General features: G+C 50.4%; 1 protein-coding gene across 2 annotated transcripts in view; it reads right to left on the bottom strand.

Moving 5' to 3' along the window:
- Nucleotides 1-356: 356 nt before the first annotated feature.
- MAPRE2 (microtubule associated protein RP/EB family member 2) overlaps nt 357-12,517 on the bottom strand; it is a 158,654-nt gene continuing 146,493 nt past the window's right edge. The window contains exons 6-7 of one of the 2 annotated variants that reach the window (XM_024764440.1): nt 10,054-10,212; nt 357-1,893 (exon numbers count right to left, since the gene is read on the bottom strand). In XM_024764440.1, coding sequence (XP_024620208.1) covers nt 1,819-1,893; nt 10,054-10,212 — 234 coding nt within the window. In that variant the 3' untranslated portion in view covers nt 357-1,818. The remainder of the gene's footprint in view (nt 1,894-10,053; nt 10,213-12,517) is intronic. The other variant, XM_024764448.1, reaches the window with a different exon arrangement.

The raw sequence follows: 12,517 nt of genomic DNA, 5'->3' as shown, positions 1-12,517 counted from the left end.
GACACACTGTTAAGCACGATGCTTCGTATAGCACGACCACTCCCTGTGACCAGGTGTGGGAGGATGTCACCGCCGAGAGCCAGGCCGTATTCCAGCCTGAGAGAAACGAGCTGCTGCTGTAGTGCAGAGCAAGCAGGAGAGAGAAGAAAGGGAAACCAAACCCCATGAAACATCTGTCCAGTTCTGCACAGTGTCCTGTAATAACCTCAAAAATACAAGCAATCTTTTTCACAGGTTACTCAGTCAATACCACTCTGCCACAGAAGATTTATTTTGAGAAGACTTCTTTTGGTGGAAAGCTTCAATGCTAGAATTTAGAATTAGTATTTCATCAGTTAATAAAGAAATGTCAAAGCTTTATGATACATAATTCAGAAATTTATTTTAAGCTTTTCAATTAAGAGGAAAGTGGGGTGGGCACACTTGTTTGCTGTTTTTGTTGCACCTGCTAAGTCAAATAACAAGTGAAAGAAAATCTAAAGTCAGAAACCAAGTGAAATGAATGATCCAGGAAGGGAAACCATCTGTCAAAGGGCGGGGTGGGGAAGAGGCAAAGATTTGGAAAGATACTAAGAAAATGTGCAAATATTAGTTAAAAAAAATAAGGAATGCTTTTAATTCATTAATGTTTCCTCTGTTTATGCACTGCCACGATTTAGCGAAGGTCAATGACAAGGAGGGCCATAGTATTTATTGGAGAGGGGGAATTCTTTATTCCACAAAGCATTGGGAGTCAGATTCTCCTGTGCTGTCATTCCAGTGTCAACAGCAGACTTCAGAACCAGGATTCTCCCTTGGGCTTACGCTCCTATTCATAAGGTCTTCACTCCCAGCCTTCCAGCCAGTGTGCAGCATGATGTGGGACCCTGCCGCCCGGGGCTGCACACCCTGAAGTCATTCTTTAGTAGGAATCCCCTAGTGTGGATGAGAGGATTTGGGCTGAAACCCACAGGAGGAGGCAGGAGGACCTGTGCCCATGCAGACCCCCTCTGACTGCAGACAATTGATGACAGCTTTTGAGGAGAGTGGCTCCCCACCAAAGAGGACCCTGAGAAAGAAAAGAGCATGAGAATCTGGGTGGGGGGAGGCGAGGGAAAGGGCAAGCGGTTAGTTAGAGGGCCAAGTCGAGATGGTGTTTTCCTTGAGTGAATGTCTTTCAAAACTAACAACATACTGTGTGGTTGTCTAACATGCCGATGTCTGAACACTGCTGGGCCCTGACGTCCTAGTTTTGATTCCTTTTTTTTTCCCTTTTGTTTGTGAGTAGAGGGAGAAACTGACTTGGTGTTTTTCCCTGTGAAATAAGTCACTGTCATATGGCTTTCATTTAAAGTATCTCTTTCCCTTTGTTCCAATTTATTATCTGACCAAATTTATGTTCAGAGGTTAGACTTGCAAACATCAAAGCACCACAAATGTGTGTGACATCTAGTGACACTGGGTTGAGAAATGCCAATATAAATACCATATATCAAATTACCATTGTTTCACACCAGGATAAAAAGGGGGTGGGGTGGGGGTGGGGACAGTTGTTCTGGAAAGAAATGCAAAGAGCAGAACCAATCTTAAGCAGCCAGGTGGTGAAGTTGAAGGTATGTGACCCCGTGATGTCTTGGGGAGGCTGCCCACGGCCGCAGCTAGTGTGTCTTGGCGAAGGAAATGGGAACCGAGCGCGGTGGCTGGCATGGGTGCCGGCGCAGTGATGGAACAGCAGGCTGGGAACAACTGGTTTCTGATGAGCTTGAGGCCACAGGTGTTCCAATTCTCCAGAAGAAAAGTTCCCACCAGAACGGAAGTGTGGAGAGCTGCCGAGACGGTTCAGTACTCTTCCTGCTGCTGGGCCTGCTGTTCGTGGACTTGTTCCTCTGCTTCCGGCTCCTCCGGGTGGCCCTCCTGCGGGGCAGGGGGAGAGGTTTCAGCTGAAGCGGTTCACTGCCGGCAGCCCTGCAGCGTCCCCAGCCCCACCATCGCTGCACAGCATGGCATCGCCACGGCTTTTGCCACGCAAGTGCCTTCCCGCTCCCAGGAGCCCAGGCACACACAGGGATGCCTTCACCTTCCCGCCCCATCAAGGAACGGCCCATTCTGGAGCGCGGCCAGCAGGCTTTAGGCACCACGTTTTCCTTCTGACCATTTTGGGAGGACGTCATCACAGAACATACGACATCCTTTCCCACCCGCTGTACGACAGTAAACCAGATGCAAGGACTCAAGAGCGTCACGATAACCACGAGTGAGCCTGCTGTGACACAGCACAGGGCCCCAGGCCCCTGCAGTGTGTCCGACGGCTTCCTGTTTCCTGCCCTGCTGTCCTCCTCCTCACCTGGTAGCATGTCTGCTAAGCAGACCCCTTGTTATAATGTTACTCATCTGATGCAGAGAAGCAGCCCGTTAGAGTGGGTAGGTAAGGAAAGGACAACAACTATGGTTCTGGGTTGCCCCCAGCCAGACGGCGTCTCCAACAGGGGAGCTTGGGAGCTTGTGCTCAGGGACTTCGGGACATCTATTTTGGGTATGTGAGGACTTTTTTTGCTTACTTTCTGATGGTTGAGGTGTTCCTCTACTTGGCTTCAAATGACCTATTTACTCACTTGTGTATAACCCGGGGAAGCACGTCACGAACACAAAACTCCAGGGAACATAAACCCTGGTCAGCTATATCTGCCAATTCTTTTTTTTTTTTTTTAATCTTGCAAAGGATAATTAGCTCTTTACTATCCAAGCAGAGGGAGCGTAGCTAATCAATAGGGCCGACTGCTCCCTCCAGAATGCACAATGCTTTTGCGATGCAGTCGGGAGCGTACGCTGGGATGTACTTGTGTTCTCTTGCACTTTGTACACTCCCTTCCTGCCTGGCCCGTATTCCCTTTAGCCAAGGACACACCCGTCAAGATCCAACTCAAATACAGCAGCAACATTTCCCCCGATCCCTGAGCCAGGATTCTCTCCCTCCTCCTGCATTTTGCTTCTTCCTTGGCCTTAAAAGCTTTTGACTTGTAATCTTGTTTGTCTTGAACCTTCTGGCCTCATCCACTGGATCCTGAGGATACTGACATCGGGATAGGGCCTCATCCATCTGTGTCAGACCTTGCTTACTGTACAACTCAATGCATGTGTGTCAGGAAGAAGACATCAGAGGGGGTGCAAGAACAGATGACCCAGACTATCAGCCAAGGTCACGTGCCACTTGTCTTCTGAGAAGCAGCGTAATGTCAAGGTTATAAGCATGGAACTGGAGTTCATCTCCCAGATCCATTATTTACAAGCTGGGTGACTTTAACTGTTCTGTGCCTCGGTTTTCTCATCTGTGCAAGTGGGAGATAGGACAAAAGTGCCCATTTAACAGAGTTTTCAATGAGTGTCACTGATCAAAGAATCAATGGAGTCACTGAATTCAACAGAGAACTCTGAGTTAAAATAGGTGAAGTGCCTAGAACAGTGTTTGGCACATAATATAAGTGTGAGCTGTGATTCTCTTTTCTTGGTAACTCATTGGAGTATGTTCTAGAAGTAAAAATAATTTTTTAAAAAATAGTCTTTTCTATGACAAGAGTAGAAAATGGCATCGTATTGAAGACTTGGGCTCAAATCTCGCACCGTCCCTTACTGGCTTGGTGTCTTCAAGAAGCACGTTATTTAATTTAATAAATATTAGCTCACCCCATGACCACACCCTGTCGTCATACCTAAAACTGCTCCACCTCTGAAATGTGAAGGCCCAAATCCTACTCTCTCTGCCCACATCCTGCTGTCCTTCGGGGCACCTCGCTCCTTAATTCCTTAACCACGATGTCCTTTGACCTCAGAGCCCCAAGCCCCCCTTTGCTCCAGGCTCTGCCAGCTCGTCCCCGGGCCGGCCCTGCAGCGTCCCCCACAAGCCTCTTTGCCCACCGCTCAGCACACGTGAGGGTGGTCCTCTCGGCTCAGTGCCTCAGGGACAGAGGTGCCCTCCTGGGAGCAGGAGAGCACCTCTTGCTGGGATAGAACAAGCGAGGAAGAGCCACCAGCCTCCCTCTAGTCCAGGGGCAAAGAAGGAAAGTCACGCTCATGGGAATTGACCAGGATGGTGGACCAGGAGCTCCGGGTGTCTTCTCTGCCGCACGCTCCTCCCCACGCCTTTCTCACTGCCTTCACCCCAGAACGGATCACTCCTCTGAGCTTTACATCCTCGATTCACGCTCCCATCAGGTTGCACACTGCAGCCCTGTGTGTGTATGGGCGTGTGCTCGTGCGTCCCCACTGGCTGGCTCCACGGCTGCCTCTTCAGCCAGGCTCTGAGCCTCTGAGTCCCTTAAGGGGTAGGGATGTTGTATTCGTCATCCTAACCTTTTAATGCCAGTGTGGTGCCTTCCATATCATATTGCCCAGACTTCAGCTGGTCTGAAGTGCACTTTTCTTACATAATCGTTTCTGTGAGTGTTAGGCTGCTGATGTGAAGATCGTCAGAAATGAGGATCTGTTTGACATTTTACAGAGAATCTTATTTGCTCACATCATGGACGGTGAGTTAACTGTGGGATAATGGATTTAATTCAGGACTGAAAGTCAGAAGATTTGGATTCAAGTAACTGTGGGCCTGTCAAACCAGCTGCGGGACTAGAAACACACTAGATAAGGCTCCCCCTCGGGCCTCCGTTCCATACTTGATGAGCCAGGGGGTGGGTGTGGTGCCCTTGTCTCCAGCTGGCCAAGGGCAGCTCCCTCATTCACGGTGCACCGCTGTGAGGTCATGCATCTCATCTGCAGGAACTGCGGACCCCAGAGCACTCTTATTGGGTACCGTGGCTATAAAGAACAAACGTCCTGGGTTACCAATGGATTGCTAATGCTTGGGGTTCAAATTAAGGTGCTCTGAAAGTCTGGCAGGACACACCTGTAACTCTGAGGCAGCTGTAGCACATCACCACTGGGAGCTCCCCACCCACGCGTGGAGGCACTCACACACCAAAATGATCTTTCTCTTATGCCCCACGCAAGACTGAAGAACTTAAACGCACAGGTGAGGAGGAGGCCAGGCGAAACCTAGGCCAAACGTGTGACTAAAGCACTGGGGCGCCACCTACTTAATTAAGTCTAATATTTGCATATAAATCCACCCACAGCTGTGAGTGACGCTTTGGAGTTCCTTATTCTTATAATAATCATTAGAAGGAGAAGCAAGCAGGACAGTACTGAAGAATGCTCTCGGCTACTGTGGGAGGAGAGCGGGGACAAAGGAGGGGAGGAGGGGGAGGGCCGTCAAGAAGCTGGGCTGCAGGGAGTGGGGAGGGGGCATGGCTCCCACCTTCCCAGATGTAGGAGGCAGCGCACAACAGGCTCATCTGCCGCCACTCACACCAGCGAGTCCGGCTGTTCCTTCCTCTCTGCTTTGTTCCTGCCATTTCCTCTGCTGAAAAAATACTCCCCCGTCTCACCTCTGTAACTGCTGACGTTCCTAATCATCTTTCCACGGCCAACACAAATGTCATCTTCTCTGTGAAGTCCTTGCCTGTCCCTCCAGGCTGTCTTTATGTGCTCCCCACACAAGTTTATTTACGTCTCTATTACTGCGTTTATCACAACCTGACAAATTCCAGTTAGTGGTGTCCCTGTCTGTCTCAAGGGGACTGTGAGCTCTTCTAAGGCAGGGGCTGTGTCTGTTTTCTATAAACCCAATGCTGCGTCCAGTGACAGAAACGCAGGCTGAATTCAAAAGATGTGGGCTGAAGTGGGGAGTATCTTTAGGTCATTCGACAGTGGCTTCCGTGACAGGACCTCAGGAAACAAGTGTCTCTGTATTAGCAGGTGACCCTCAGCCTACAGATCCACAGGGCAGCAGCTAACCAACGACATTAAGCCCAGACACCTGTGGCCCCTAGTTAAGTAGTGAAGATAATGAGAATCATGATGAGAGGCACTGGACGGCCAGCTGGCCATCTGCTCTGGAAACTTCCATTAGGTTTCTGTGACTGCAAACTGAACTGCCTCTGTTTACTTCCACACTCAAAACTCTCATCTGGATTTCTACATCTTCCAAACATGGATTGCTTGATCAAGAGAATCAAAGACCAGACATCACTAAATAAAGACTGAAGGAGGAGGCCTCTCCAGCGAATGCCTCCACCTGAAGTGTCAGTGTCGGGTCCACCTGTGGTGAACTGAAGAGCAGGCACTTACTGCAGCCTCTCATTCCTCAGCACCCCTCTCATCTCCAGGAGGGAGGCAACCAACCAGAAATCTCTTCCTCTCAGATGTGCACAGAAGTCCGACCGGCGGCATCATGCATTAAGTACCGGCATTTTTTCCCAGACATCATGCCCCCCGTGGCTGCACGTCCACCTAGCACTGAAGTGTGTGAATGGCCTGAAAACAGGACACAGTGTCAGGGTCAAGCACAGCGAGGGAAAAAGGAGGCTCCGAGAGCTTGCGGGTGGGTGCAGTGGCCCAGCAACCTCTGAGCACATTTTTTTCCCAAGTGATGCCTTTCCTAGGCAAGCGTGGAAGCTTTTTAAAGGCTCACTGCCTCAATGGTAGAAGCTGGATAAGCTGGGAGGCTACCACAGAATCAGGACTCGCTACGCTTAGGGAGGGAGGCAAACGCTTGCGGCTCTAAGGTGTCTAGGACGGTTCCATGAACCTCCAGGAAGGGAAGCAGAGAGCAGAGCAGGCCAGCCGCTCCTGAGCGTCTCGCCATCCGCCTCTGTAAGAAGTGTCATGTGTGTGAGTGTGCAGCATGGAAAATACCGTGCAGTGTCCAGGCACGTGGCAGACAGCCTTCGCCTTCTCTCTCTATAGAAACCGAAGTTTAAAAAAATGGGTCTTGTCACATTCTAAACAAGGATGCTTGGCATATTCCAGCTTATTCTCTATAGAAAACTCAGCATAGCCTGATGTGTTTCTTTTGGAGCTGTCCAGACAGAGTTGCATTAGAAGTTATCCTGGAATGAGAAGAATTAAGGCAGCAGCTGCATTTGAAGACTTTGCACTGGTAACCCACACGTGTTACGTTTGTGTTAAGTCTGTTTTCCCTTCCAGATTCCAGTAGCCTGGTTACTGCCTCTAAATCTCTTCTTGGACTTTGGATACTCCTTAGCTTACACTCAACAGTGATGCCACTGTCTCTCTCTCCTCCCTGCCACGTTTCTCTCTATTTGATGACATCATCACAGTGCCAGTCAGAACAACAAAGGTGGGTTTAGTGACACCACCCGCCAGAAAAAAATGGAGGTTCTTGGCGGATGAAAATATGGAGGTTCTTGGTGGATGCTGAATTAAACAGACTGCCCAGAGAAAGAGGCCAAGACAATACTTTTGAAGGTGTCAAACAACAAAACAAGATGAAGGGAATTATTTGGAGAAAATCCAGGTAGGAATTTGACTACTCCCTTCTTCACATACAGAACACATGCAACTCAGTACTGTCAATTAGACAAAGTCTGTCCTGCAGTTTCCCCCAAGAGGTACCGCCTTTACTTTTTCCCTTCTCCATGGCACCCAATATACTGAGAGGCAGGGAACATAGTCCTTAAGATTCTGGGCTCTGAGTTAGAGAAACCTGGGTAGTGACGGAGCTTATTAAAGATGGGTCATCGGGCTTCCCTGGTGGTGCAGTGGTTAAGAGTCCGCCTGCTGATGCAGGGGACGTGGGTTCGTGACCCAGTCCGGGAAGATCCCACATGCCATGGAGTGGCTGGGCCCGTGAGCCATGGCCACTGAGCCTGCGTGTCCGCAGTCTGTGCTCCGCAACAGGAGAGGCCACAACAGTGAGAGGCCCGCGTACCGCAAAAAAAAAAAAAAAAAGATGGGTCATTGAGCAAGTAATTTTTATCTGTAAAGCAGAGATAAGTAATAGTACACCACATAAGGATGTGGTGAGAAATATATATATAGAACATAAACGTAATATCTAGCACATGCTAAATGCTCACGGTTAGCTATTACTCCTATCATGTTCCCCATTTAAAAGGTGGCTCAGGCTTGGAGAAGGGAGGGCACAAACTCAGGACTGAGTTCAAATGCAAATTACGCTGCTTATTCACTCGGGAACGTTATTTAACCTCTCGGCTGCCTTAGTTTCTCTCATCTGTAAATGGGCTAACACACATATCTACCTAATAGGATTCTCCAGACAATTAAAGGAGCTGATACAGGTAAAGCCCTCGGCCTTCCCCCTCATCTCCCATCCCAAGAGTTTGAGGAAAGGACCTGCTAAACCCATTAGTCTTAATGACTGATGATACTCTGAAGTATTACTTCTTTGAGGGGCGTGTGCGTTAACTGCCCATACACTGCAAGAATGGCTCTCTGAAGCCAGGCCGCGGTAAGCTGGTGCTGGCATGTGTGCTGGGGGTGTTGGAGATATCAATGGTCTAACGGAAGCTGAGTGTAGTCATCCAGAAGACACTCCTGAACTCTCAGGAGGCAAGAGCTCTTGCCGAAGGCCAGCCCCACCTGCCATTAGCTAGGAATTCAGTGGCCCTGCCAACCCTTAATTTGGAGTTCACCTAATGGCGCTACCTCACAACGACTCCTCCTTTGGGACAAGATCTGGCTCGAGGTTAGCATCAGAAGGCTAGAGGTTAGCATCAGCAGGGAGATTCCATCCTGCGAGCCGCCTTGCTCCCGCGAGCGGGCACCGTCCCGGATGGGCAGCAGCACGGCTCACTCGGGCTCACGGTGCTGCTGCACAGACCTCATCGAATTCAGCCTCAAACAAGCTTGTGAAGAGAATAACCATAATTCGTCTAGCGCTTGACAGATGACAAAGCACTCTCTACGTACAGAACGTCATAAAAATGCCACTTTGGGTGGTGCGGATACACACACTACAGACCAACCTGTGGTTTCTTCCGTCAGATCTGAAAATAGTGAGAATATTTTGTAAAGCCGCCGCTATCTCTGGGACCTGGGCAGGCGGATTCCCAGGGCTTCAAGATCTATAGTCTGAGCTCACCGAGAAAGAGGTTTAAGAATATACACGTATCTGGGGGAGACAAAAAAAGTGCTGGAGAGTCCCCAAACTCCAGACAGTTTCTTACAGTTTAGGAAAATTTCAGAGCTAGGATTTTAATCTTACACGGAGTAAACAACTGCCTGGTATTCGGCTGAAATAAGATAAAAGTAAACTTGCTTGTGGCTTCCTATGTTCTGTGGAAATACCAACACACATGCAACTCGACCACAGAGCCCTCAGGGCACCCGCAGGCCTCCTAATCACACCTACCCAAACACTTCCTCAGCCCCAACCCGGCAGCAGGACGCCTGCAAGCCTGGCCCGTGCTCTCCTGCCTTTCACCGCGCCGCCCTCATGAAAGTGAAGCCCCACGGGGCTCCCACTGCGGCTGCCAGGGCCTCGCCCTGCCTGTCTGGGCGGACTTGGGGTGACCTGCCATGCGCCCTGCCGTTTATCCTGCCCCTTCCCCTCCTCGCTTCCTGAGACTCATGTTCCTCCGCTGCTCCTCATATCGGCTTTCCACGCGCGGACGGAGCCACGTCCTGGGTCCCCCCTCGGCACATCCACTCGTGGGGAGCAACCCTGGTGGGCGGGGCCTCCACAGAGGAGGCCTTCCAGAAGTGTTTTTCCACAAAGGGCTGTCACACAATGCTGCTCTGTACTGGCAAAGCGTAACCGAGACAACCAGCTATGAAGGAAAAAACAGTTGTGGGACTTCTGGGGGTGGGAAACACGTCTAGATGAATCTTTCCTTTAACCACATTCTGACCTGCGTGAAGAATCTCTGCACACGTTCTTACTGCTTATCTGCTCTGAGAGTGAAAACCACTTGAGACTTGGCTGTGTAAGCCCCTCTTTCTCAATCGAAGCCCCCCAGTTCCCTGCCCCCAACAACTGGCAACCATCCGCACATCTCTTCCCAGATTGACGAATGCGGGTCCCATGCGCCTGGGTCAACGGATCACGACGATCGTGTTTATTCCTCTGGGAACATCACATGCACTGGCTGAGCCGCAGGCCTCACTGAGGTCCCAGGGCAGTATCTGAAGGCTCGGCACCACTGCACTCTGACCAAGAGCATCACTCTGGGACGCAAGCCTCAGGGCTCTGCTCACACTCACGTGTTCTTCCGAAGCGTAGAGGACTTCCATGAGTCGCTGCACGAGGTCATCGTTTTCCTGCCCGTGTTCCTGGCAGAGGAGCTCAATCTCTCTCAACTTTCCGAAGTAGAAATCCCTCTCCTTTTCCACGCCTTCAAGGGCAAGTTTTAACGAATGTACCTGTGAGGGAGGGAAGGTGGAAAAGAAAACCCTCAAACTACAGCATAAGAAATAAATGACCAACTGTGCCTGTGTATAAAGATGCGAAACAAGAAAAGACAGATGTGCAAAAATAACCGACGTGCAGGTCCGGGGAGAGCCAAGGGGCTGCTGCTGGGGCTTGAGCCTGGGCCCGAATGCCCAGCTTCAACAGCACTCTTGTCACTCCTGTCAACCGACTGTTTATACCCAGAGGCCTGGGGATCCTTCTGCCCGAGACAGTTCCACCCGGGCTCCGAGTCAGCCTTCCTCTCCTGGTAACTAACCTGGGCTGGGGCACATCTTTCCCCCAACTCGTTCATCCTCTACAGGGAAGGGAGAGGCGAGAGCGGGAGGAGGGAGGGGCTGGCACTGTGGTCCCTTCAGACGCGCTTTGCGGAACCTCCTTTCTTCACGTCACTTGAGAGCTGCCCTCGACTTTGGAGCCCTTCATACATGTTCCCGAACCAAACTAGACAAATGCTCCTACTGAGGGACTGGGGCGTGGCTGCACAAGGAAAACTGGGCGAGACTAAAAGCAGGCTGAGTGGACCTGTCTTAATTGCTCTAGTTCTGGCTTCGAGCTCATCACATGAAAGGCAGGAAGATGTGGAAGCTCCAGTCCCTCAGCAGAACAGCCCTCATTCCCTTTTTTCTCCCTTGACGCGGGTTCAAGGGTCTTGCAGCTTCTCACGGTGGTTGCGGAGATGGCGCTGGTGAAGGGAAGAGGGCAAGGGTTGAGGCTGGCAGAGCCGTCACCTGGGCTGAAGAAACACCACAGGCAGCGTAGACAGATCTAGTCTCAAATTCCAGGCTGCAGGCCGAACAGCTCCACACAGGCCCAAACCATCACCCGCTTCCTGCTCTCGGAGAATCCCTCAAGTTTTCTGAACCCTTTGATCATTTATATTTATGCAGAGACTCTCTTTAGGGGGTGAATTAGGTCTCTCATGGTTCTCCTCAGGAGAAATCTCTCTTTCAGTATATGAAAAACCACCCTTCACAGATTTCCAAAGATTACATTTGGAGTGGAAAATCTCTCTGTTTCTAGTAACTCCGGGCCTTGGTACATGCTATTTATCTGTCTGGAGTTATTGACTCATTCAAACAGATACTCAGCACATGCAGTGTCCATCTCCTTGTGCACCTGGCAAACTTGTGTCCATCCAGTAAGACTCAAGGATATGGTTCTTCCTCAGAGTTAAACCTCACTGATGCCCTCATGGAGCTGGTTACAAAGCAAAGGAGGATCAGTCGCTAACTATTCTTTTTTTTGGCCACGCCTTGCGGCTTGCAGGATCTTAGTTCCCTGACGAGGGATTGAACCTATGCCCCACTGCAGTAGAAGCACGGAGTCTTTAGCCACTGGACTGCCAGGGAACTCCCTCAGTCACTAACTTTCAACTCTTGTTTCTGATAATACTATGGCTTGGACATTTGTAAAAACTGAAGGCAACCCAGTTGGCTGAATTCCAGAAGAAAGAAAACTGTTTATTCTAGAACCTCCCCCCCACCCCGCCCAGACTCGACCACAGACCCATCTCAAGCCTGCACTGGTGCCACCAGCGGATCTGTGGTAGTTTAGGTGTCTGCTGTCTGCCAGCTCCCCTTCCCTGTGTCGGGCAAGAAGGGTCTCTGGATGCCTCTGACCCACGGAAACCAGGCTTGTCAGCCTCTCAAGTGCTGTGGTCTGTACAGTGAACCAAGAGCTGAGGCTTTGTAGAAACACCCAGCCCAGGTTGGCCTGTGCTGCTATTCCAGATGCATGAGGTTAACAGACGCACAGCTATAAACTTTCCTTGGTAAAAACCAATAGGACCTAAACTACTTGATGAAAGATCCATTGGCAAATGGGATGCCATTTTCACAGTCCCGCTCCGATGCCTCCTTGCTCCCGCACATGTCAGAGCAGGAGCCTAAGCAGTGGAGGTGATGCTGGGGATGGACCCTTGAGAAAAGTCAAGGGGAAGTTCTCTTCTCCCAATTCTCCACCGCTCAGGTGTCCACACGCTGTAGATCCGCCCAGCCTTCCAGTCCGAGCCACAGACAGTGTCTGTGAGGGCTAACCAGGCCCCACTCTTCAGCCCCCGTGGTCCCCGAGCACAAGCAGGGACCCCATGCCACCACCTGTTTGCTCACCTACTCTCCAGAAACAACCCCTGATTATTTTAGTCATGTCTTTTCCTCCCCTGTGTCTTTTGGTTCATTTCTATCATTGAAATTCTCTAACACAGTGGTGCTTTCATAGCATGTCGTGGGAGACTGCCCAAATCAAGGCATGAGGCCA

Source organism: Neophocaena asiaeorientalis, unplaced genomic scaffold (assembly GCF_003031525.2).
Source record: "Neophocaena asiaeorientalis asiaeorientalis breed wild unplaced genomic scaffold, Neophocaena_asiaeorientalis_V1.1 scaffold210, whole genome shotgun sequence".
In the NCBI taxonomy this organism is placed as follows: Eukaryota; Metazoa; Chordata; class Mammalia; order Artiodactyla; family Phocoenidae; genus Neophocaena; species Neophocaena asiaeorientalis.
The sequence above is the reverse complement of the archived record's forward strand: the minus strand, read 5'-3'. Positions and strand labels throughout refer to the sequence as shown.